This window comes from Myotis myotis, unplaced genomic scaffold (assembly GCF_014108235.1).
Source record: "Myotis myotis isolate mMyoMyo1 unplaced genomic scaffold, mMyoMyo1.p scaffold_m19_p_20, whole genome shotgun sequence".
Lineage (NCBI taxonomy): Eukaryota > Metazoa > Chordata > Mammalia > Chiroptera > Vespertilionidae > Myotis > Myotis myotis.
In genome coordinates this window covers 20,201,731-20,225,142 of record NW_023416325.1, presented here as the reverse complement: position 1 = coordinate 20,225,142, position 23,412 = coordinate 20,201,731, and the positions used below count along the sequence as shown (strand labels likewise).

At 36.8% G+C, this 23,412-nt stretch overlaps 1 protein-coding gene across 9 annotated transcripts in view; it reads left to right on the top strand.

Annotated features, from left to right (window-relative positions):
* Positions 1-23,412, top strand: part of TAOK3 (TAO kinase 3) — a 151,172-nt gene that overhangs the window by 105,077 nt on the left and 22,683 nt on the right. For 8 of the 9 annotated variants that reach the window (XM_036353932.1, XM_036353934.1, XM_036353928.1 and 5 more), the window contains 4 exons: positions 1,485-1,691; positions 12,513-12,647; positions 20,959-21,195; positions 23,262-23,390. In XM_036353932.1, coding sequence (XP_036209825.1) covers positions 1,485-1,691; positions 12,513-12,647; positions 20,959-21,195; positions 23,262-23,390 — 708 coding nt within the window. The remainder of the gene's footprint in view (positions 1-1,484; positions 1,692-12,512; positions 12,648-20,958; positions 21,196-23,261; positions 23,391-23,412) is intronic. The other variant, XM_036353933.1, reaches the window with a different exon arrangement.

The window sequence follows — 23,412 nt, the reverse complement described above, 5'->3', positions numbered from 1 at the left end:
CAGTTTCAAGAAGGGAACAGCCAGTGCCATCAGAGGCTGCCGAGAGGTCAAGTTATACCAGAAAAAAATGTTAAGTGTTTTACAAGTAGGGCATTTTGGATGACCTTCATAAAAGCAGTTTTATGAGAATAGTTAGGATAAATAGAAAAATTACTATTTAGAATAAATGGGAAGTGAGAAAATATAGACAGCAGAAGTTGGAAGTTTTAAGATTTATAAATCTGGCTGAGAAGGAAAAGTGACAAAGGGCAGTATGTAGAGAGGTACATGAATATGGCGCAGGGATTTTCAGATTTATATGCAGGGGGGAAGGAGCCAAGCCAGAGGCATCAAAGACAGAGGAAAGAGATATAGTTATAGAAGTGGGATCTCAGGAAGTGCTTAGGATGGGAGCAAGAGTATTTGAGCACGGATTAGCCTATCTAAAACTAGATCAAGAGGAGGAAAGGAATGATGAATCTTACTTTAGCTTTCTGATATAAAATAAAACAAAATTATTACATTGATAATTATAAAGTAAAATTCAGAAAGCTGAATTGGATTATAAACTCTTGTGATTACATATATACAAATGATTCTCCTTAAATGGGAAAATAAATCTATTAAAAATATAATGTATTATATAACATTTTCTATTACCCCATTACCTACCTATGCCAGTGACTCCCTACATTACCAAGTAACAATTCTTTAAAGTTATATATGTACATATGCTTCTTCAAAAATAATGTTTATTTGGAACTAAGTTGCTTTAATTATACTATTTAATCTTATATCAAAAGATATCCCATTGTGATGGATAAATTATATGTTCTGATTATTTTACCACTTCTCAAATAGTAGTCTTTAGATTAGTAGTGATGAATACCAGTATTATTTAACAGATATATTTAATAAGATTACAGAGGTAAGCATGATAGAATTGCTTAAGGGAGGCAGAATTTAATTACCTATCCAGGACAGTAGAATTAATAATATCCCTGCTTAGCTATGAAGTTACTCAATAATGACTTGCAAAGGAGTATATTGCTTGTCAAATCTCTGAAAACTCTTTTTATTCTATTTTAGTTTCAAGTGACCACTGCCGTATTTGCAAATATCCTTGAGGTCACCTGTCGCCTGCAGTCTTTCTCTAGCACCTTGATGTTCCTGGAGTTCTCTTACAAACCTGGCCTGATTCTGCTTATTAAATAGCAATACAATAATATGATAGTTGCATATGACAGGGGAAAGCCCTGGGATCGCAGCATTTGGAGCCTTATGACTCATGTCCAGAATGGCCCCTGGGGAAGGCATAGAGTGAATTTGAGATGTCTGAAAATGGTGGGGGAGTAGTGGAGCCACTACATAAAAAGTTTATCTTTGCAGATTTGGCAGAAAAGCAACCTGGCACTGCAAAATTGAGTGTGCTTAATAGCTTAGTCAATGGATTGGCGCTTCATCTCCAGTCATTTTTTTTTAACCCGAGTGCCCCCTTTTTATAGGACAGCGAACATGGAATCAGCCTGAGCAGGGAAATGGACAGCCTGGGGAGCAACCATTCTATCCCAAGCATGTCTGTGAGCACAGGCAGCCAGAGCAGCAGTGTGAATAGCATGCAGGAGGTCATGGATGAGAGCAGCTCTGAACTTGTCATGATGCATGATGACGAAAGCACAGTAAATTCCAGTTCCTCTGTTGTGCACAAGAAGGTAGGTTGCACAGTCCCCTTCGAGCTCTAGGCTTTATCAATCATCGTGAAGCCACCTCAGGTCACTTAACATTCAGATATTTAAGTTACCTTTTTTACAACAGACGCATGGGACTAAACCTAGCACTGGATACGTTCTCTTATAGTAAAAAGGTAATGAAGGACTGTGTAAGCTACATCTGTGCCTATTTCTTTATCTTCCTCTCCTTGTTACTCTGAAGTCTACCACCATCAATAAGTAAAAATTTAAAAATCCACAAATCTCCAACTCAAAGAAACCAGTAAGCCCCTCTCTAAACCAATAACCGTAATACTGCAGACCTTGAGAGTTTCCTGTGTAAAACCTTTGGGTGTGCCCTTTTAGAAGAATGCTTTTGCAGAGTGTGCTTCTTAATGGATATTCCCAAGATACTGTGTGTTTTAGAAACACTTTCTTCTCTTTTCTGTTGTTTCTTGTATTTATTGTTTCTAATTCTTCTAAGACTGATTCTCTGTCACCTTAAATACTATATTCTCATTTTTGAAAGAATGATTCTGTTTTTTATTTTTACTTTACTTTTCCAACTAAAGATCCTCATTTCATACAAGCCTATCATGGTTCATAAGTTGAAATACTTTATGAAAAAAAAATTTAAGCTTCTTTCAAAGCAATTTCTGTAACATGAGTATTTCACAGAATTATCAATAATTTTTTTTTTTGCAAGAATTCCCAAAAGTGTTTTGAGTGACCTTAGGGAATAAGTTCACAGAATGGAATTTCAGAGGGAAAAATCCCTTATAATTTTGTTCTTATTAGGTATATATATTTTAATCCTCACCCGAGGATATTTTTCCATTGATTATCAGAGAGAATGGAAGAGAGAGGGAAAGACAGAGAGAAGCTTCAATGTGAGAGAAACACATCGATTGGTTGCCTCCTGCACAAGCCCCAACCAGGGCCCCGGCTAGGGAGGAGCCTGCAACTGAGGTATGTGCCCTTGCCCAGAATCGAACCCGGGGCCCTTCGGTCCACAGGCCAATGCTCCATCCACTGAGCCAAACTGGCTAAGGCCTTATTAGGTATATTTGAGGTGTATATGTACTTGTTTTAATAAATAGCAACAAGCACATTCTAATTCTAGTGAGAGCATATTAAAGAATTTTTTTTCACTTAGACTTCTATTTGTTGTGCATTATTCTTGGGAAGAAACGAAAATTAAACAGGTAAGAATGAAGGGCAGGAGAAAATATATTGGTCCCTGGCTGTGAATAATGGAGGGATACATATTTATTTTCTGAATTGATTAACTTATTCATTTATTAAACTAATACTGGTGGGGACCTCTATTATGTGCCAGGAACTATGGTAGGCCCTGTGGATACAGAGGAAATAAAACAGACATAGTGTTTTCATAGAGCTTATTATCTGTAGGGGAGATTAAGCAAATAATCATACTAATAACTATATCATGTAATTATGAAACTTGCTCTGGGTAAAAGGAGGATTTAATCTAGCAGGAAGTAGTGGAAAGCCTATCTACTAAAATGACATTTAAGCTAAAACTTTAAAGACAAGTGGAAGTTAGGTAACTTGGGGTGAGCAATGGGGGTGAGTCAGAAAGCAACATGTGCAAAGTACTAGAGACAAAAACAACTTTATATGTTCAAGGAAGAGGGGAAAGGTCAGAGGGGTTCGAGCTTGGTGAGCTATGTGGAGAGTCAATTGAGACCAGACAGACAGCAAGGACCCAGGTAATAAGAAAGCCATGGAAAAGCGTATATCAGACAGATGTAGAAACGTGCTAAGAGTTCAGCATTGCCCGCTGGCCTTTCAATACAGGCAAGTGAGCATATATTTGAAGGGTAGAAAAGAAGGTTTTGTGAGGCTCTCTTTTTGGAAGGAGCTTGCATGGATGCTGACATCTGGCTCTTTCCTTTCTATTTCCTCTGAGGCTCCATGGGTATATAGATAGAAAAAGAAGAGACATTCTGTTGGACTTTTTTCCTCCAGGACCTCTTAAATGGGAACCCAAAATTAGAAGAAAGATGCTACTGGTATAATCAATAAGAAAGAAGACCCTTGCCCTAACTGGTTTGGCTCGGTGGATAGAGCATCGGCCTATGGACTGAAGGGTCCCAGGTTCGATTCCGGTCAAGGGCATGTACCTTGGTTGTGGGCACATCCCCAGTAGGGGGTGTACAGGAGGCAGCTGATCGATGTTTCTCTCTCATTGATGTTTCTAACTCTCCATCCCTGTCTCTCTCATCTATGTTTCTAACTCTCCATCTAACCCTTCCTCTCTATAAAAAATTAATAAAATATATTTTTTTTTAAAAAAAGAAAAAGAAAGAAGACCCTGGTCTCAAATTCATTGAGGGTTTTCATTTTAATTTTGGCATGCTGGTATAGAGCTTTCTTGTGATGATGTGGGTCTTTTAATACTTTTTCCTCCTTAAGAAGAATAAATGTTAATTTATATTTTGAAGTAAAAGGTAGTTGTATTTGGTACACACACACACAAAAATGTTTCTCAGGTAGAATTAAGTTACGTAATGTATTTCTTTTTTTCTTATGAGATAGAGGAAATGTGATGGAAGAAAATTGAAAAACCTTTTCAAATAAAACTTTGAATGAGTTAACTCATTCTACTCTGGGTACATACCCAAAAGAATTGAAAGCAGGATCTCAAAGAAATGTCTGTACACCCCTATTTATAATAGCATTGTTCACATTAGCTAAAACATGGAAGCAACCCAAGTGTCCATCAGTGGATGAATGGATAAGCAAAATGTGGTACATACATACAATGAAATATTATTCAGCTTTAAAAAAGAAATGAAATCTTTTATATATATTATTGATTTCTGAATGGAAGGGAGAGGGGGAGAGAGACAGAAACATCAACGATTAGAGAGAATCATTGATCAACTGCCTCCTGCATGCCCCACACTGAGGATCGAGCCCGCAACCCAGGCATGTGCCCTTGACTGGAATCAAACCCAGGACCCTTCAGTCCACAGGCCAATGCTCTATCCACCGAGCCAAACCAGCTAGGACAGAAAGGAAATCTTGGCATGTGCTACAACATGGATGAACCATGGGGACATTATGCTAAGTGAAATATGTTACTCACAAAGACAAATATTGTATGATTGCACTTACATACTTAGGGCAGTCAAAATCATAGAGACAGAAAGTAGAATGGTGGTTGCCAGGGGCTCGGGAGAGGAGAGAAATGGGGAGTTATTGTTTAATGGGTATAGAGTTTCAGTACAGTATATACTGAACTGTATACTTAAAAATTATTAACATGGTAAGTTTAATATGTATTTTACCACAATAAAAAGAGGAAAATACATATAAGCAGACTATAAAATAGAACATATTATATGTGAAACCTTAATGTTAAATATGGTGTGCCTGTGCTTAAAAATATTTCATCTTTAAACACAATAGAAACAAAAAAAAATATTTAGTTTATATTTGTTGGTTCATTTGAATTCCTAAAAGTTTTTCACTTAAGAACATAAATGAAATAGGATCTGAAACTCTCAGTGAAACAATTTATATAATGGACTATAGGAATGAGGAAACTAGTTTATAATTCTATCTGCCACTGTTAATTTTTCTTTACTTTGGATAAGTCACAAACCTCTTTGGGCCTCAGTTACTCCATCTGTAAAATTAGGAGTTGTTCTGTATGATTTCAAAGATCCCTTCCAGCTCTAAAATTTTGTGCTTCAATTCCTATAATATTTAAAGAAGCAAATCTCTAATATGACCCTCAAGCTATTTTGTAGAGGTACCTCGGGAGCAAGCCTTATCCACACCTCACCCAGGACAAGTTCTGCTTCATCTCTTACATTATATATTTGGACTCCACTTAAGATTTCACTTGCAAAAGGGTTGGGTTTTTTGTTTTATTTTGTTTTGTTTTCGAAAAGCCACTCCTGTGATCAGTCCGTTTTTCTCCATGCAGATGGGATGCTAAGTACAATATATTACATGTAAGTAACATTGATGTCACAGGTTGGATTCTCCAGGAAGTAGAGCTGAGATGATTTATCACAACAGGTTTTTAAAATTTATTAGGCATTTCTTTGGGGATGAATACCTCTGGAAGGGAAGAGAAGGAAGCAACATTTATCAGAAGGCAAAGTTGAACTGAGATGTAGGCCCAATGGCAGCCTCAATGAACTTCCCAGGGAGCTCTGGAGTTAAAATGGTTCTTTAGAGTTGGGCCGGAATGGCCAGGCCTTGATACCCCAACCTAGATCAGTCAATGAACTGAGCAGCCTGGGGAGAGTATGAACTTGGGCAAGGCTGCCCTCTGCAGCCGAAGCAGTTCCTCAAAGAGCTGACAGCCAAAGACCACTGCCAGCAGTATGTCCTTCCTTAAAGGAGGTGGTGTACTTCTGAGGCTATCATCATTTGTGACCACAAAGATTATTTAGAAAGAAAGCAATCAGTATTGTTATGCGAAAGATTTACCAGTTTTGTATGAGTCCAGGTCCAGAATCTTAGTAAAGCCTATATATCACTAAATTATATTATAAACAATGTTCTATCCATTATCTTATTATCCCATTTTTTTTCATTTTTAAAAAAATATATTTTTATTGATTTCAGAGAGGAAGGGAGAAGGAGAGAGAGATAGAAACATCAATTATGAGAGAGAATCATTGATAGCTAAACATTATGCTATTTTGGTTCACTAAGTATAATGATTAAAAGGGTTAAATAATCTTAAGAATTATCTTTATGTTTTGAGAGACTTAAGTGAATAGAGTTTCTCCAATAATAATACTCAAGAAGAACATACTTAATAAATATGAACATCCAAGAATAAGGGTGGGGAATTTTTTGCTCCCCTGGATGGTTGCAATCAAGCAAACATACCCTAAATTAGTTAAGTCATAGATATGAAATAGATTATCATTTTAAATAGGGAGTAACTTTTTTTTTTATTATTGCTTTCAGAGAGGAAGGGAGAGGAAAAGAGAGAGATACATCAATGATGAGAGAATCATTGATTGGCTGCCTCCTGCATGCCCCCTGCTGGGAATCAAGCCCACAACCCAGGCATGTGCCCTGACCAGGAATGACCACCATGACCTCCTGGTTCATAGGTCAATACTCAACCACTGAGCCACACCAGCCAAGCTAGGAAGTAAACTTTTAAAGGCCACATATACCTAATAAGAGTGTGACTTGCAATTAACTGCTCTGTAAAGATGCCCTGATTTTAGCAGGACAGTTTTATCTCAGATTAAGCCCCAAAAATGTAAAGTGGGACATTGAAAATTTCCTCTGACATCAGAATTTCAGGTTACTTCTTCCTCTCCAGTCTTTGCCTCTACTCTGGTCTTTGCCAGGCCCTGAAAGGATCCTAATTGAATCTTCCTTTTGAGCAAGAATGATTTGATAAATCTAAAAGTATATTCTGACAAAATTAACTTCAGGCACTTACTTATTTTCCCCTGGCTAGTGTTGCCATGCTGCTTTTTCCAATAACAAGAATATCACCATTTCTCCCACCTGGCAGGACCTCTCTCATCACCTACTGCCCAGCAGTGTCTGTCACATAGTAAGCACTCCATGAATGTTTTGTGAACTTTTATAGGACACAACTCTGCACCCTAATTCTTGATTATTCACAAGCGGTTACAGTGCAAAGTTTTAATCCAGGTTAGTTTTTGGCTATCACCTAACCTGCTTCTGAGCCTCCACTCTACTCCTTAAAATCACTGTGTATATAGCAGTAGCAAACAGATTTTAATAGCATCCTAAGCAGCAAAGTCTAAGCCACTATTTTAAGTGGGAATAGAGAGAGCAACAAATTCTGTTTTCTGAATTTGTCAACTAAAAGGTATACTTTATTTTGTTAAAGTCTAAAATTAGTTATCTTTGCCTGCTGCTGCCTTCTATTCATATAGCTCATTACATTTTAATATATTAAAAGTTTTTCTGCATTTATTCATTATTTTAGATATCCCTAAAGAACTCTAGTCATCATAGCCCCCTTTCAGCGATTATTTCTAAAAATCATTCTATCCTAACTCCTAAAGCTTTACTTGGCCCTTCTTATTAGTCATTCCCCCCCCCCCCGCCCCCTTCTTTTAAAAAAAGAACAGCTCTGACCAATTTCGTGGAAGAAAAACAAAAAAAAAGAAATATCCTTGAGGGAATAGGATGTTCTAGTTTAATTTTCCCTTGCTTCAGTGGCCTTTCCTATTATTTTTGCTGAAGAGCAGGGCAGGTTCTTTGACTCTTCAACTCACATTTGGCAAAGTAAAAGTAAATTAACATATGAAGGTAATGTTTCTTAAACCGATCACTCTGCAAACCCCCTCTCTATAGTAACATCTGTATCCTCAGCTTTCTGCTAGTCATTTTTCTCCCTAATGGCTATCCTTCCAGCTTAAGGTATCCTTTCCCAACTTCTCCCCTTCCTCTATCCCCAGGTTTTGACAGCTATACCTGCTTAGGCAGTAATTTAATAATTTTGAAATGAACAAAACAAAAGAGAGATGGTGGGTTTGCTGGTCCTTTCTCCACAGCATGAAAAGTGTTGGAATCTATAGAAAGGTTTCTTGTCACCAGATAAAAGCCATTTTTAGGTTCCCCTCTCTCCCCCATGTAAAGGTGTGTGTGTGTGTGTGTGTGTGTGTGTGTGTGTGTGTGTGTGTGACTATTATACAACTTTCTTGGAGTATAGAGTGACAGGTTTTTGTGAAATACAGATTTGAATTTTGTTAAATAATATAAGAGAAAATGCCATTTTTCTAACATCTCAGGCCTATATTCTAAAGCTTACTTATCCAGCAAAAATTTATTGAATACCTAGTAATCAACCAATATGCTAGGTGCTAGAGTGACTGAGATTTTTCAAACCACATTTCCTCTGCCTTCAAAACTCCCACAATTTCTTGTATAGACAGATAAGTAAATGTGTTGAGTAGTGTGATAAAGGCATATCCAAAACTTAGAGTTGATAGGAGTGATTTCTAGAATTAATTTTGAGTTAAGCTCTAAACAAGGGGCTACGCCATAAATCTTCAATTTGGAAGCATAACTATTCAGACACTTAGAGAAAACTTCTAACTAAAAGTAAAGCCCCTTGTCCAGGGTATAATAGTAAAAAGTGCGTGCCTCATGTTTCACATACTTCACTATGTTGTTATAAAAGTTCAATTCTTTTGACTGAAGATTTGGAACAGATATTACACCAGCTGTTTTTTAATCTGAAGAAGTTTTATTACTTATGATGAAAGAATGTTATAAATTTACCAAATTAACATAGATTTACTTAAAACTGGTCCTAGATCATATTGGTATTTCAAAAAGCTAGTTTGTTTGTTCCCGGATGATAATGTTTTAAAGATAAATTATAACCAAGATATATATTTTGTATTTTTAAGCAATATTTTTTAATTGTTTTGAAAACAATTAAAATCACCCAAGGATATGGTTTTTTTTTAAATATATTTTATTGATTTTTTACAGAGAGGAAGGGAGAGGGATAGAGAGCCAGAAACATCAATGAGAGAGAAACATCAATCAGCTGCCTACTGCACACTCCCTACTGGGTATGTGCCCGCAACCAAGGTACATGCCCTTGACTGGAATCAAACCTGGGACCCTTGAGTCTGCAGGCCGACGCTCTATCCACTGAGCCAAACAAATCAGGACAGAGATATCGGTTTTTTAAAATTATTATTATTATTTTAGAGAGAGAGAAGCATTGATCGGTTTACTACCATACACGCCCTTACCGCGAAACCCGCATCTAGGTATGTGCCCTAACCGGGAATCGAACCCACAACCTTTCAGTGTATGGGACAACACTCCAACCAACTGAACCACACTGGCCAGGGCTATTTTGTCTTGATAAAGTAGAACATGATAATTGTTCTTCATATTCTAAAATCATTTTTCAACATCAAAGAAGATGGCCCTCCCATCATTTGTAAATAATCTTCACAGGTGCCTAACTGCATAAAATAGCAAACTGACCTTTTCCACTATTAGCCTTAAAATGTGTTTAATTCAGAAACTGGGAGCCAAGTATAGTCATTTTCAAAGGGACTGCTTGCTACTTAAAGGGACAATAATCAACAGACAGTATATCCTGGTGAAGTTGTTAGTTTAATTTGCTCATACTTGCTTCTCAGTGGATTCATTATTTAAGTTGTCTTCAGAGTTTTGAACTTGTTTTATGCAAAAGAATTGACTGTTTTAAAATTCACTTTCCTATGTACTTGAAATAAATACCTACTCGTTTGTCCCATTTTGGGTTCTCTTGCATACCTTAATGTTGGTCATCTGTTATGAAATTGCTATGGAAAATTAAAAACTCTTTTTTAAAAGAAAAAATATGGGTAGTAAGTAAAGAAACAGCATTATATTTAAAGTATATTAAAATTTTATATGTATTCTTCAGACTAACTTCTAAAATAGCATTATTTTAAAAATAGACCTTACTGGGTTATCTAATTAGCTATGTGTCAACCAAAATCACTATGATTTTTAAGTTTTAATTTGTCCAGTGTATTCCAAGCTCCTTGAGTTTAAAAACTTAGCTAATAGAATGTGACTTTAATTTGATAAGCTGGATCCTAATTCAAACGTGTTCATTTTTATGAGAGAAATTAAAGTAATAATATTAAAATTATACATATTTTCACATAAATTTGTTTTGTTTTATTGTATTATGTGAGGAGTGTGGATTCTAGTGTCACTGGTTATCACTGTAAATCAAGTCATAACAATTTGAAACAATGGCTGCCACATCATTTGAGATCTCAGTCGATGCACTTAATGTTACCTAACTAATCCTCACCAAAAACTGAGTCCTCAGGCCTCTACCTAGTCTGTCTCTTCTGGTTGCTGGCATTTAAAAGCTTCTTGCTTTTCTGGTACTGCAATATTAAGAAAGATCAATTTTGGAGGTAAATGTAATTTGTTAATGAATATTCAGCAACATGAATGGTGGCTTTCTCTCTAGAACCTAAATTTAGTGCATAAATTTCAGTCCCACACCTAATCTTTTCCCTGTGAAATAAGAGTTTAGATTTCCCAGAAAATAACATTGAAAAAATTTAACTGACCTATTTATTTTACAAAATTGAAAAATATGGGTTAAATGCATTTTTAATCTTCAGCACTAACAGTACTTTTTGCAGTGATGGGAATGATATCTGCACCATTCAATATGGTAGCCATAATTAGTGTCTCCCTGAAACATAGCTGGTGTGACTTAAGAACTGAATTTTTACATTTTAACTTAATTTAAATATCTATGTGGCTAGTGGCTATCTTATGGCACAGTAGTATAGTAGAACATCCCTTAAATTTGATATATATGCCCTCAATGGCATTTAGGGTCCCTTAATTATTTTTTTAAAAATAAATCACAATACAGTAAATTGAAAAAAAAATCTCTAAATATAGATATAATGGGAGCTACCATCCCAACATTCTGAAGCATTCTAAATTTATAAAAGGATAAAGAAAAGCAGCCCAATGATAAATTTAATCTTGGCTCTTGGCTTTTACATAAAAACGTAGATGTAAAATTTAATGTCCCTCAAGGAATATATGTGTTTTGACTTATCAGCATTTTAGAGTATATAATAAAATTTTATATTTTCTAAACCTTTAATTTTATTTGCTAATGAAGGAAAGGGCAATTATTAAAAAAAAATTCAAGTAGTCATGGGCAAAATGCAAAACTGAATTTTCACAAATGGTTTCTCCTAAACCCTTAGGGAAATAAGAGAATTAATTTCTCCTTCACTATCCTGAACATGTACTATTTAAAAATCCCCCATGGTTGTACATGTTTTTGAGCTATTAATTATTATAGTCTCTTCTTTTCTGCAGGGTCAGACCTTCTTACTGACTGACCACTCCATCTTTTATGGAGAGACACATCACCCTTTGAAAGCATTTTCCCCTTTAAAAGTCATCTCAGTTGCATTTAAGAAACATCCATTGCTGCCCTTCCAGGGAGTGTTATTTTCACTGGGTGTTACAATAGGACTAATCACCTTTGCCTATCAAGAAGCATGGGCTTGATTAAATCAGTCAAGGGCATTAAATTCCAGCTTCTCTCACACTGGTGAGCATACCGGGACTGAGTTGAGGAAGAATTTGTGAAACTATCATTTGGTTAAAATTGTATGCCTGTCTCTTTAAATCTAAAAAAAAAAAAAATCCTTTCAGAAGCTGTAGAGAGAAGGTGCTAGAACTGTGTACGATCATGACTGGAAAGCAGGATCCCTCAGTGACTGCCGAATCTTCTCAGCACAAGATAGAGAGGCAGTTCAGCACAAGCCTACACTGGTTCTAGGCAGAACGATGATCCTACCGAACAGAGCGCAAATAAAATTAAATTGAGAAAGCAGATCTTTCAAGGGAATGAGGCGGAGGCTCGCTTTTATGTTAAAAGCAACCAGCATCCTCCTTGCTAGACATGGACATGACATTTTTAAAGGAATTATCTGGTTACAGCGTTTTAAACAAACTGTTCTAAGGAGTCTGTACATTGCATTGTTTTTTCTATTCTTTTTTTCTTTTGCATATATGTGATTCTGGAGGTAAAGAAAAAGCCTGCCAGGGATTCAGAAGGCATCCCACTAGCGATCAGCTGACATTCCTAACTGAAGGCTGCAATGTGTTGCTTATTCATTTTGTACCGTGGGAGCTGCGGGGACTAGCAGAGAGCTAAACTATGCATTTCAAACAGCAGTGCTTGTGCAGAAAGAGGGGTGAGAGAGAGGCAGCCGGCGAGGAAAGAGCACAGCTGGACTTTCTCCTTGTTTTTATCCATTTCTGCAGGATCATGTATTCATAAGGGATGAGGCGGGCCACGGCGATCCCAGGCCTGAGCCACGGCCTACCCAGTCAGTTCAGAGCCAGGCCCTCCACTACCGGAACAGAGAGCGCTTTGCCACGATCAAATCAGCATCTTTGGTAAGCAAACACCCCTCTACTCACCTTCCCTTCCTTCCCCTCCTCCCCATCTGGCAGCCTCTCGCCCTCCCTGAGCCTCTCTCGGCTTCATGGATGGGAGGAAAGGAGTCAAGAATGTTTTCTCCCTCCTAATAATTTTATTCATTTTAGAAAAAATCTGTTGGCATAGCAACCTGATCTCAGATATTTTAGCATTGTCTACGGCATGGGGGGTGGGGGGGAAACCTTTGTGTGTGTGTGTGTGTGTGTGTGTGTGTGTGTGTGTGTGTATTTATATATGTTGTATGTGCAAAATAAAAGGCCTTTAAGATGAAATTGCTATTATATCTAATTTTTAAAAAACTGTCTTTTCAGTAAAATAATAATGCTAAAAATATTTTAGAGGGATTTGATGTATGTGTATGCAGGGCACTAAGCTTCTTTTTATATAGATTCATGTATATCAATAATGTATACACAGATATCAAAAGGTAAAACACAATTTTTTCAAATATATGGTTGCCAGCTACTGTGTATAATTGTAGAAAATAAGATAACTTGCTTCCTAGGGATGGATTGCTGGTTCGTTCTGGTTCATTCATTTATTTATTGCAACAATGGTAGTGGCTGCACTTCCCCATTTAACCCCTGAAGAATTTCCCGGCACCAATAAAGCAAGAAGGGCTTTGTAGGAGAGGATAGGGATGGTTGTGGAAGAAAAAATACTGTAGGATCCTTCAGCATTTTTACTATTGCAAATGTGATTGCTGGATGCCCTTGTAGTAGCAAAAGGGGTGTGTGCTGGAAGAGTTAGTTTTCATGCCTCCTCCCCTTGGTCCCCAGCGCGTGCGCGTGCGCGTTCACACACACACACACACACACACACACACACACACACACACACACACTCTCTCATATCGTTTCATCCTTGGCACTCTAAACTCTCTTTAATCTTTTGCTTCTGAATCTCATTTCTCGGCCAAAAAATTATTGAAATATTAGTTGTTTTGCCCAAATTGATGTTAGAGGTTACATGTGCAGGAAGAGTTAGTGTACACTGCCTGGCTATTACATTTAGAACCTATGATGACATCATCCAAGGCCGACCCAGAAATGATTATTTTTCTTGTCCTATTTTTTAAACCTGATTTGCCTTTTATTTCTCAAGTCTTTAAGAGGCTTCGATTATCTTTGGAATTAATAATGGATTATAATCTTTAAAAAGCCAAATATAAGGAAAATGTGACTTAAAGTACCCACATATTGCTATGCCTGCTGCTATTTAAAAGCAAGCAATTTAATGTAGACTCCTTATAAATAATAAGCCTGTTTGTAAGTTTCTTTGTATAGAAGTTCTTTGTAATCTCTTTAATGAACAATTTTTCATTTTAAATGAATGCTATACTGTGTAATGGAGATCTTAAAATGTCCACTATGTATTTGCTAGTGATTGTTAAGCACCTTAAAAACATGCTTCTGAGTCTAAATAAAGCATGAAATATTAAATAATAAATATCTTCATGCCACGATATCTGACAAAAGAAGAAATATGGTATTTATGGAATGTTACTACTTACCACCGACTCTTGTGAGACTTGTAACCTTTATTCAGACCTGTTCATGTTGAAATGAGAGGAAAAAGATGAACAACCACTGAGAATCAGAGCACCATAAGCAGGTTTTGAATGTGAAGCAGACATTATACCAAGTGGATTTCCCCTCTCGAGGGCTGGTTCTCTGCTCTTCTCTTCTCACTTGCCACACCCTCATTCCCACATCATATATTCATGACCTCTCCTACCTCCTAGTAAGTAAGATACTACTACTGCCATGCCAGGATGATCTTACGCTTGCATTTGTGAGCTCACCCGGCGCTGCTCTGTGTACATCAGCCATCACAGTCTCCCTCTCTGTGGAAAATGAAAGCTGCTTCCCTACTAGGCCACCTCAGGGCTGTGGGCAATGTCCTCAGGAACCCCTCTGACTTCTACAGGCTTCATAGTGCCCCTCCTGAGAACAGCTGGGATCTGTCTCTCTGGTGGACTTTTGATTTGCTAAAAGGCCCCTGCCCCTGTATTAAGTTAAAAAGAGTAGCTAATAGGCTGTTGCTGTAGCCACAAAGTAAGTTGGGTTTTTTGTTTTGTTTTGTGGAAAACCCTCTTCAAATGTAATGTTTTGGGAATCACAGTGGGATTGATGGGAGTTTATCAGAGTTTAGTGGTATTTGTATCTAGTGTTTTTTAGAGAGAGAAAAAAATAATGGAAGGGAAAAGTGGTATGATTCCACATCCCGTTTTGGACAGTCTAACTATTGGCATGAATATTTCAATGTATATTACCAAGTACTTCAGTTCTACTACCAATTATATTATTTTAAAGACTAATTTCAATCAGAATATATAAATTAGGACACTGGAATATCAAAAAGAATACTCTAATTTTTAAAAATATATTATGAATCTTATCCATTTTTCATGGATCCCAACCCAAATGAAAAAGGACTAAAATTACTTAAATGACATAAAAGTAAGAGTAAAATCATGGGGAAATGAAGGTCTAGTATAACAAACAAATCATTGTTGAACCCTCTCTTCATTTCTTATCATTGGTAACAATAATATATTGATTGATTTTGGTTTTACTCTTTCTTTACAGTCTTCTAGTAGAAGTGGTAATAAGCCACAGAGTGATCCAAAAGTGAGCAGCAAAAGAGAGAAATTTAGAAATGAGCTTTTCAATTACTAGATAAATAAGTGGTATGTAAATGTTTTAAACAGACTTGCAAATTGAAAAAATAAATTATGGTTCCTCAAATTTGTTTTATCAGCCTATCTCTTCTACATACCTAAAAGAATCCTAGCTCTTTGGTTTTCCCCTGAAAATTTCTTTCTATATTGTGCTTTTGAATGGGGTCCTTGACAGGTATATGAAGCCTATGGACTATAGGTTTTACTGCTGGATGTTTTTTTATTAATTTGGCACCTTAAAACTGAGATTTTTATTACGCACCCTGAACAATTGCATTTCTAACGAAGGAAAAACAAGGACTGCGAACCTTGATACCAGAAGAAACCTTAAGGAAACTTTAGAACTATATATGTAATAATAATCATTTCAGGGAAAGATTATTGACCTTATTTTAAAAAATTAGGAAAAGTAAGGACATTTCATGGAATCTTTTAAATTTTATCCTTTCTTCTTCTTCTGTAAGAAAGTTCCTATCTGGCTGATTCGTTATCTGGAAAAGGGAATAGTTTATATAGTTCTTCAAAATTACTGACTTGTTGGGCCTTTGACACCTGCCTTTTGAGTTTTTATTGTTGGTGAATGGAGATCCTAATATTTTAATTAGATTAGTGACCCATGAGAGTGTTTCAGCTGATGTTACATCTGATGTCATTTTTTTCTTAAAATTTCCTAATGCCCTGGGTCATTGGCTGTTCCCATAGTAAATGTTAATATAAAGAGCACCAAGACCATAGCTATCAGACAATTCAGCTTTTGGTCTCATGAAGGAATTCTCACTGGAATGCTACCACACAGGTGAATTTATATTAGAATACGCATTAGGGAGAAGGACCTACAACTCTTAGTTTCTAAGCTCCAGGAAAGCATGTAAGAGAAAGTAGTTATTGTTCTATCTAAGCAAGTATAGATTATTTGACATTGGTTTTACAGATTCAGTTGAAAAACTCATATACAAATGGAGTCTTCATTTGGATTTTTAAAAATGCAACCTGATTATTCAGCTAATTGTGAAATTGGGTACCTGAATGAGTTTGATAGACAAGCATAAAAGTATTAGAGCCTCAGCAATAAATGCTACTGTTTCACCTCTCCTGAACCCCACTCTTCTGTTTCTAAATGCTTGAAAAGGTGTTCTCTTCCTGGATAGTGTATCAGAGGATGCTTAGCAAAATATTGCATATCTCCCCTTTCCTTTTTGTTGGCTTCTTAATCTCACTAAGATCATTACTGATACCATTTTTCTTGTATTGTCCAATCTGTATGCCTATCCCACATGACCCAAGACTTTTAATAAATGAATATTGAATGAATGAATGGACAAATGAATGAATGAAGTCTCTTTCAGCCCTGTTTCCACATCAGAATTTGGATTTATAAGTGTGCATTTCAAAGTTCTTCATGTCAGTTTTTCTGCATAAGTCAGAATTGCCTGTTACTTTTCCCATGAACATAAAATGTTTTTCCCCTAGGTATTCTAAAGAGTGGGATGTCAACATTCTAATGCCAAAATGTACTCACTATATTCTTTTTAAGAATTGGCTATAAATTTCATTTGTTCTAAGTTCCGATGGTAGCCAGTTTTATTATAAGCATTATTTTGATTCTTACATATAATTAATCCTATAAGTTGGCTTTGATCTCTTAAGAGGGTAACATTATCAGCCACCATGCTCCTCTTTTGTGTTCAGTAAGTTGCTTATTAGCCTTCTAGTGCAATGTCCTGTACTTGGTAGGTATATAGTACACTTTGGGTGATGTGGTGTGTTGTAAGTCCACGTTTTGCTGGAATTAAACCAGGTAGAATGGAATGGCTATAAAAACTTTCTGAAAAATGTTGTCTTCCTTTATGGGTTTTTGTTTGTTTGTTTTGTTTTTGTTTTTTCATATTATTCCAGGTATATGAATAGTTAAAGTTCAGAAATTATACATCCTTATAATCTACAACCTGGATACAAGTACAGTTTTATTGTTCAACTTGCCTTTTCTCTTTGACCCACTTCTGACCTATCTCCCCATGACCAGAAATGCATAGTGGAGGGAAAAAGAGACAGATTACTCAGAGGCTGGCAGGAGAAGGAAGGGAACCAGCATCTACTGAACATTTCCTAAGTGTCAGACACCTTGCTAGACACAAGTGTTATCTTATCAGTGATCTCATCATAGGGGTGGTTCCTCTTTACATATGAAAACTGACTTAAGTAATTTGCCCAAGTTCAGTTACATAGTAAGGGATGGGATGAGATTTGCCTCCAAGCAACCTACTGGGTGTGCAAGATGAAACTGCTCACTTTTAGTTGATCACATATTTGAGTTCAGGATTGTGAAAACTACAGTCCCTACATTTCTTTCTTTTTATTTATTTTGTTTTATTGCTTAAAGTATTACAAAGAGTATTACATATGTCTCCTTTCCCCAACCCCTTGACATTCCCCCGGCTTCTCCTACCCCCCAGTGTCTTGTGTCCATTGGTTATGCTTATATGCATGCATACAAGTCCTTCGGTTGATCTCTTACCCGCCTCCCCACCAACCCTCCCGGCCTTCCCGCTGTAGTTTGACAGTCTGTTCGATGCTGCTCTGCCTCTGTATCTATTTTTGTTCATCAGTTTATAATGGTCTTTATTATCCACAAATGAGTGAGACAGTCCCTACATTTCTATAACCTTCTTTCATTTTCAGACTTATTCAATTTATTACTTGGATTTACCACTCTCTTCAGCTTTGATTGTTTGGGGTGTTGATTTCCTTCATTACCTCAAAACTGAAAATTTCATTCATTTCTTCTTTGGTGATATGAATTTCCGCAGGCAATTTCAGAGCCATAGGATCTTAGCTCAAATTCCAGGCTTTATAAAAATTAAAGAGGTAAATTACATGAGAAACACATCTTAAAGCATAAAGTATAATAAAAATTATGAGCTTTTTTTACTTTATTGACAAAATAGTTTATTCATAAGACCTGAGGTTTAAACTTAAAATGCACAGGCATTGGGGGGCGGGGCAGGCTGGGAGAGGACAATGTGGGTAAAGGGGGCATATGTAATGCTTTCAACAATAAAGAATTATATTTAAAAAATAAAGTGGTAAAAAATGCACAGGCATACATAACTCTAGGTAACATTTTAAAAAATAAATTTTATGTTAGACTTTACAAATGAAACATCTGGTTATACTTTTATTTACAGTCATCTATCTAGCTTAAACATGGAAATGTAATACTATCTGTGTCTAAAAAGACAATGACTTTGTAACTCAGAAAGTTAGTTGTATAAATAGAAGGTGATGGTAGGAATTTAAGAAGGAGATTTTTCAAATCATGGGAAGCATTTAAAAGCAAAGTGTCTCTCCTGGAATTTAATGCTATACAATGCTAGCATGTTGAGCTTTGTAATTTGTTTCTGCCACATAATAGTATGATCTGGTTTGCAGTAGGACCACCCTTTTCACAGGGACTCACCCACCAATTAGGATAGAAAATTTCTTGACACAAGTCATTTCTGTTTTATCTTTAGGCCATCTGGTTTAGGGAAATGGCCATATTTTATTTTATTGACCACAAACCATTCTGCTGGCAAGTTTCAATAGCTTTAGAGTGTGCCATGCCTCGCCTTTGGAAATCTAATTAAAGAAGGAATACTAAAATAAGGGGAAAAAAGAACACAGATAAATCATCTCTGAAACTCATTACCCTTAAAGAGACATTTTATTGCCATATTTGTCTGAAAAACAAGTGAGTTCAGAAAGGACTAAATGGTATCCTTTCTGTTGATTGGAATTGTTTTTAATCCCTACAGTTGAACTTCAGGAAGGCACAAACATGAAGTGAAATATACACATATATTTCAAACTATTTCTTTCTTTATTATGAAATAAGTCCATTAGAAAATATATAATTGTGATAACAAAAAAGATTATTAATAATCTTTAGAGTGTTAGGTGCCTCTTTGGTGATGATATTCCTTTTTTGGTCTTGAAATATTGTCTGCTCTTACTCCTCGTCCTTTAGAGAGGATTGTTCTTTATAAAAAAAGAAATGAATACGAAACCGAGCGTTAGTTTCAGCTAGAAAGGTTTCGAAGTTCGGCTAATGTTAATGTGAACTTTGGTAATACTATCCAGGTACAGAACTGCACTCTTGCTAGTGAGGACTCAGTCTAATATGCAGGGACACCTTCTGAAAAGAGTAGAGAAACAGCCTGTTCTTTGTACAAAATACACTTTGACCCATAAACTGAAAATAGTAGACAGAAGTACTAGCAGCATGAAAATTTCCAGTAGAACTTGTTTGAGGTTTAGATTGAGGAGAAGTGGCTAATAGTACATAGGAATGACTGAATTGCTTAGTGAAAAACAAAACTAAAGTTATAATTTTTTTTCTAAAATAAATACAAGAGAAGGAAGTGACAGAGAATCTGACAGGAAAATAACGAGGGGTGATAAATTGAAGGAAGGACTGAAAAATCAGAATACGTTAAATAGAAACTAGATATCAAAATTCACATTTGCAATGTTCAGTTTGTTGGCCATTCACTTGTGAATGGGTTAAGGAAAAACTAATGAGAATAGTGGCCGTCCAAAAAATCACAGAAATGTTATTTTTCTCTTTAGGACAGCAAGTAGATGTATTGTAATTTGTTAGCATCTCTTCTGAAGATTTAAGGGAGAGAGTTCTTTCTCTTTCTCTCAATTCGTATTAAGAATAGGAAATCAGTCTTGTTCTAACTATTTTTTAAAGGATATTCAAGATTCCTATGACTGTTCGAGACATAATCCTTAACAAACAGCCCAGCAGTATGATATGGTGCAGTGGTTCTCAGTCAGAGGGATTGAGATGCCCCTACCCCCACCCCTACTCTGGCCAGGAGACATTTGGCAATGTCTGGAGACATTTTTTAATTGTCTTGACTTGGGAGGTGCTGCTGGACTCCAGTGGGTAAGTCAGAGATGCTGCCAAACATCCTACAATGCACAGGACAGCCCCCACAACAAAGAACTATCCAGGTCCATGTGAGTAGTGCCAAGGTTGAGAAGCCCGGGGGTAGTGGAAATAGCATTACTCTGGAATCAGACAGAAATGGGTCTGAATCCCAGCCCCACTCCTTATTAGCTACGTGACCTTGAGCATATACAGAAGCGGGCAAAAGTAGGTTTACAGTTGTTTGTATAGACAAAGACATGCAGGTTATGATTATTACAACAACTTTATTAACGCAAAAGGATGTTACTCACAACTGTAAACCTGCTTTTGCTCACCTCTTGTATATAATGATATATTAAAAACATGTAAATCTATTTTGGCCAAATGAATAAATAAATTCCCCACAAGTCTCAATTTTTTTTCGTCTCTAAACTCGGGGTGGTAACATTAGTCAACCTCATAGATGAATAAAATGAATGAGTGAGTGAGATGGTTTTTAGGATTAGAGATAAAGTATATGAAGAGCATCCAGCACAGTGCCTGGTCCAGTTAAGTGTTCAGGAAATAGTACGTAAATAAAACTATGCCAGAGGGTTCTTCTCCTTTGCCTGAAAGTTTGCCTTTCGTGAACCTGGTTACCTGACTTCTGTTTACCAACCCAAATCAGGTTACACGGCAGATCCATGAGCATGAGCAGGAGAACGAGTTGCGGGAACAGATGTCAGGATATAAGCGGATGCGGCGCCAGCACCAGAAGCAGCTGATCGCCCTGGAGAACAAGCTGAAGGCTGAGATGGACGAGCACCGCCTCAAGCTACAGAAGGAGGTGGAGACGCATGCCAACAACTCGTCCATCGAGCTGGAGAAGCTGGCCAAGAAGCAAGTGGCTATCATAGAAAAGGAGGTCAGTATGTGTACGCATGCTTTCGTGCCCTGGTCTTGCCACGCCTGTTCCAGCCAGTTAGCAGGAGACAAGAGGGGTGTGATTTTTGGTAATAAAGGAACAGTATTGCTTTGGTGAGGGAGTAGGGATGGTTTTATGGGGCTACTTAAAATTATCTTAAAAGTTAATATAGTAGCCCTAACCGGTTTGGCTCAGTGGATAGAGCATTGGCCTGCAGACTCAAGGGTTCCAGGTTCGATTCCAGTCAAGGGCATGTACCTTGGCTGCGGGCACATCCCCAGTAGGGAGTGTGCAGGAGGCAGCTGATCGATGTTTCTAGCTCTCTATCCCTCTCCCTTCCTCTCTGTAAAAAATCAATAAAAAATATTTTTAAAAAGTTAATATAGTAACTAAAGGTGCGTACCATGTTCTTGTCTATTCAGATATATTCTGAGCATCAATCCTTTGCTGTTGGCCTGGGTAAAATTAAAACACACACACACACACACACACACACACACGCACAAAAGATGCTTCTAACCTATGGAAACTTGGACGGTGCCTACCACACCCATAGTCCTCTTCAAAGGAAAATTGCTCTACAAATAGTCCCTTTTGCTGGTGATAATCCTTGCCTACAGCTGATTGGACTCTGGATGGGCACCTGACTAATTGTAGCAAGTAATTAGTCTGGCTATTGTTTGAATATTCTAGAGAACATTTTATCTTCCCCATCCTGATTCTAACTAATTTTCAAAACAGAGGGATGGGTAAGGCAGACAGTCAAAATTATCACCTTTATTGCTGATAAATGTTAGATGGGAGAAGTGATTTATATGTGAAGAAAGATGGGCCTAATCCTACTGAACAAAATTAGCCAGGCCTGCCTACCCAGGCCCTAGTAGTACTAAATGAGTCGCCTTCTGTGGCACCTCCCATAAGGTTTACAAGTGTGGAAAAGCAGGGTGAACATGTGTTCCCTGGGGATGAAGTGACTGGGGACAGGATGCCAGGGTATTTCAGTAATTAGACTCTCTCTCTCTAGCCACATGAAAGGAAAATACAGAATTATAGAAGAAGCATTCCACCAACAGCTATCCATCCATGAGGTCTCATGGACGTTGATTAAATAAACCAGTCAGATTCTTTCTTGGAAATTTGACTTGGTAGATATGTGGGGAGGATCATTCATAATGGAAGAATGGTTGTTCATGGATGCTAAACATCAGATAAGATATATAAAAAAGAACCATGAAGCATGATTCTTAAGCACCTTATCTACATAAGTGCTTCATTGAATGGTTCCCTAAAATTTAGATTTGTTCACTCTAAGGAACCAATATTTATTGGGTTATCTTTTATTTGTTTGGCATTCAATCCACTAAGAAGCCCCCAAATGTCCTGGTGTCTAACTGTTGTGAATTCTGACAGGTAACTAAGAAATCAAATGTCATCAGTATATTAGATGTGAAATCTGATAGTTGCAATAATTAATCAATTAAAGTTAGATTCTTGGAATAAAACTGACCAGTTATGTTTATCCATCTTTATAATATAACCCTTCAGCTGTCAACAATATGAAAAAAAATTATTATAATTTATTATAATTATTATTAGTTTACCTTTCATCCCATATATTTTCATGTATGTGTTTATGGTTTTCCTTCATATTTTTCCCATAAAATGTTTGTTGAAGATACAGGGAAATCAGAATAAAAATTTCCTTATTTTGTTTTTAATTAATAATTTGTCCAAAATTACATTATTCAGCATTTATGGATTCTTTCAATGCATTAGAGCAGCCGTGGTCAAACTACGGCCCGCGGGCCGGATCAGGCCCGTTTGAAATGAATAAAACTAAAAAAAAAAAAAGACCATACCCTTTTATGTAATGATGTTTACTTTGAATTTATATTAGTTCACACAAACACTCCATCCATGCTTTTGTTCCGGCCCTCCGGTCCAGTTTAAGAACCCATTGTGGCCCTCAAGTCAAAAAGTTTGCCCACCCCTGCATTAGAGAGTATATATGGCTAAATTCTGTGTGAAGAACAAGTCATCCAAGATCATATTTGGTATTTTTGCAGGCAAAGGTAGCTGCAGCAGATGAGAAGAAGTTCCAGCAACAGATCTTGGCCCAGCAGAAGAAAGATTTGACAACTTTCTTAGAAAGTCAGAAGAAGCAGTATAAGATTTGTAAGGAAAAAATAAAAGAGGTAAGAATACCAATATTTATAG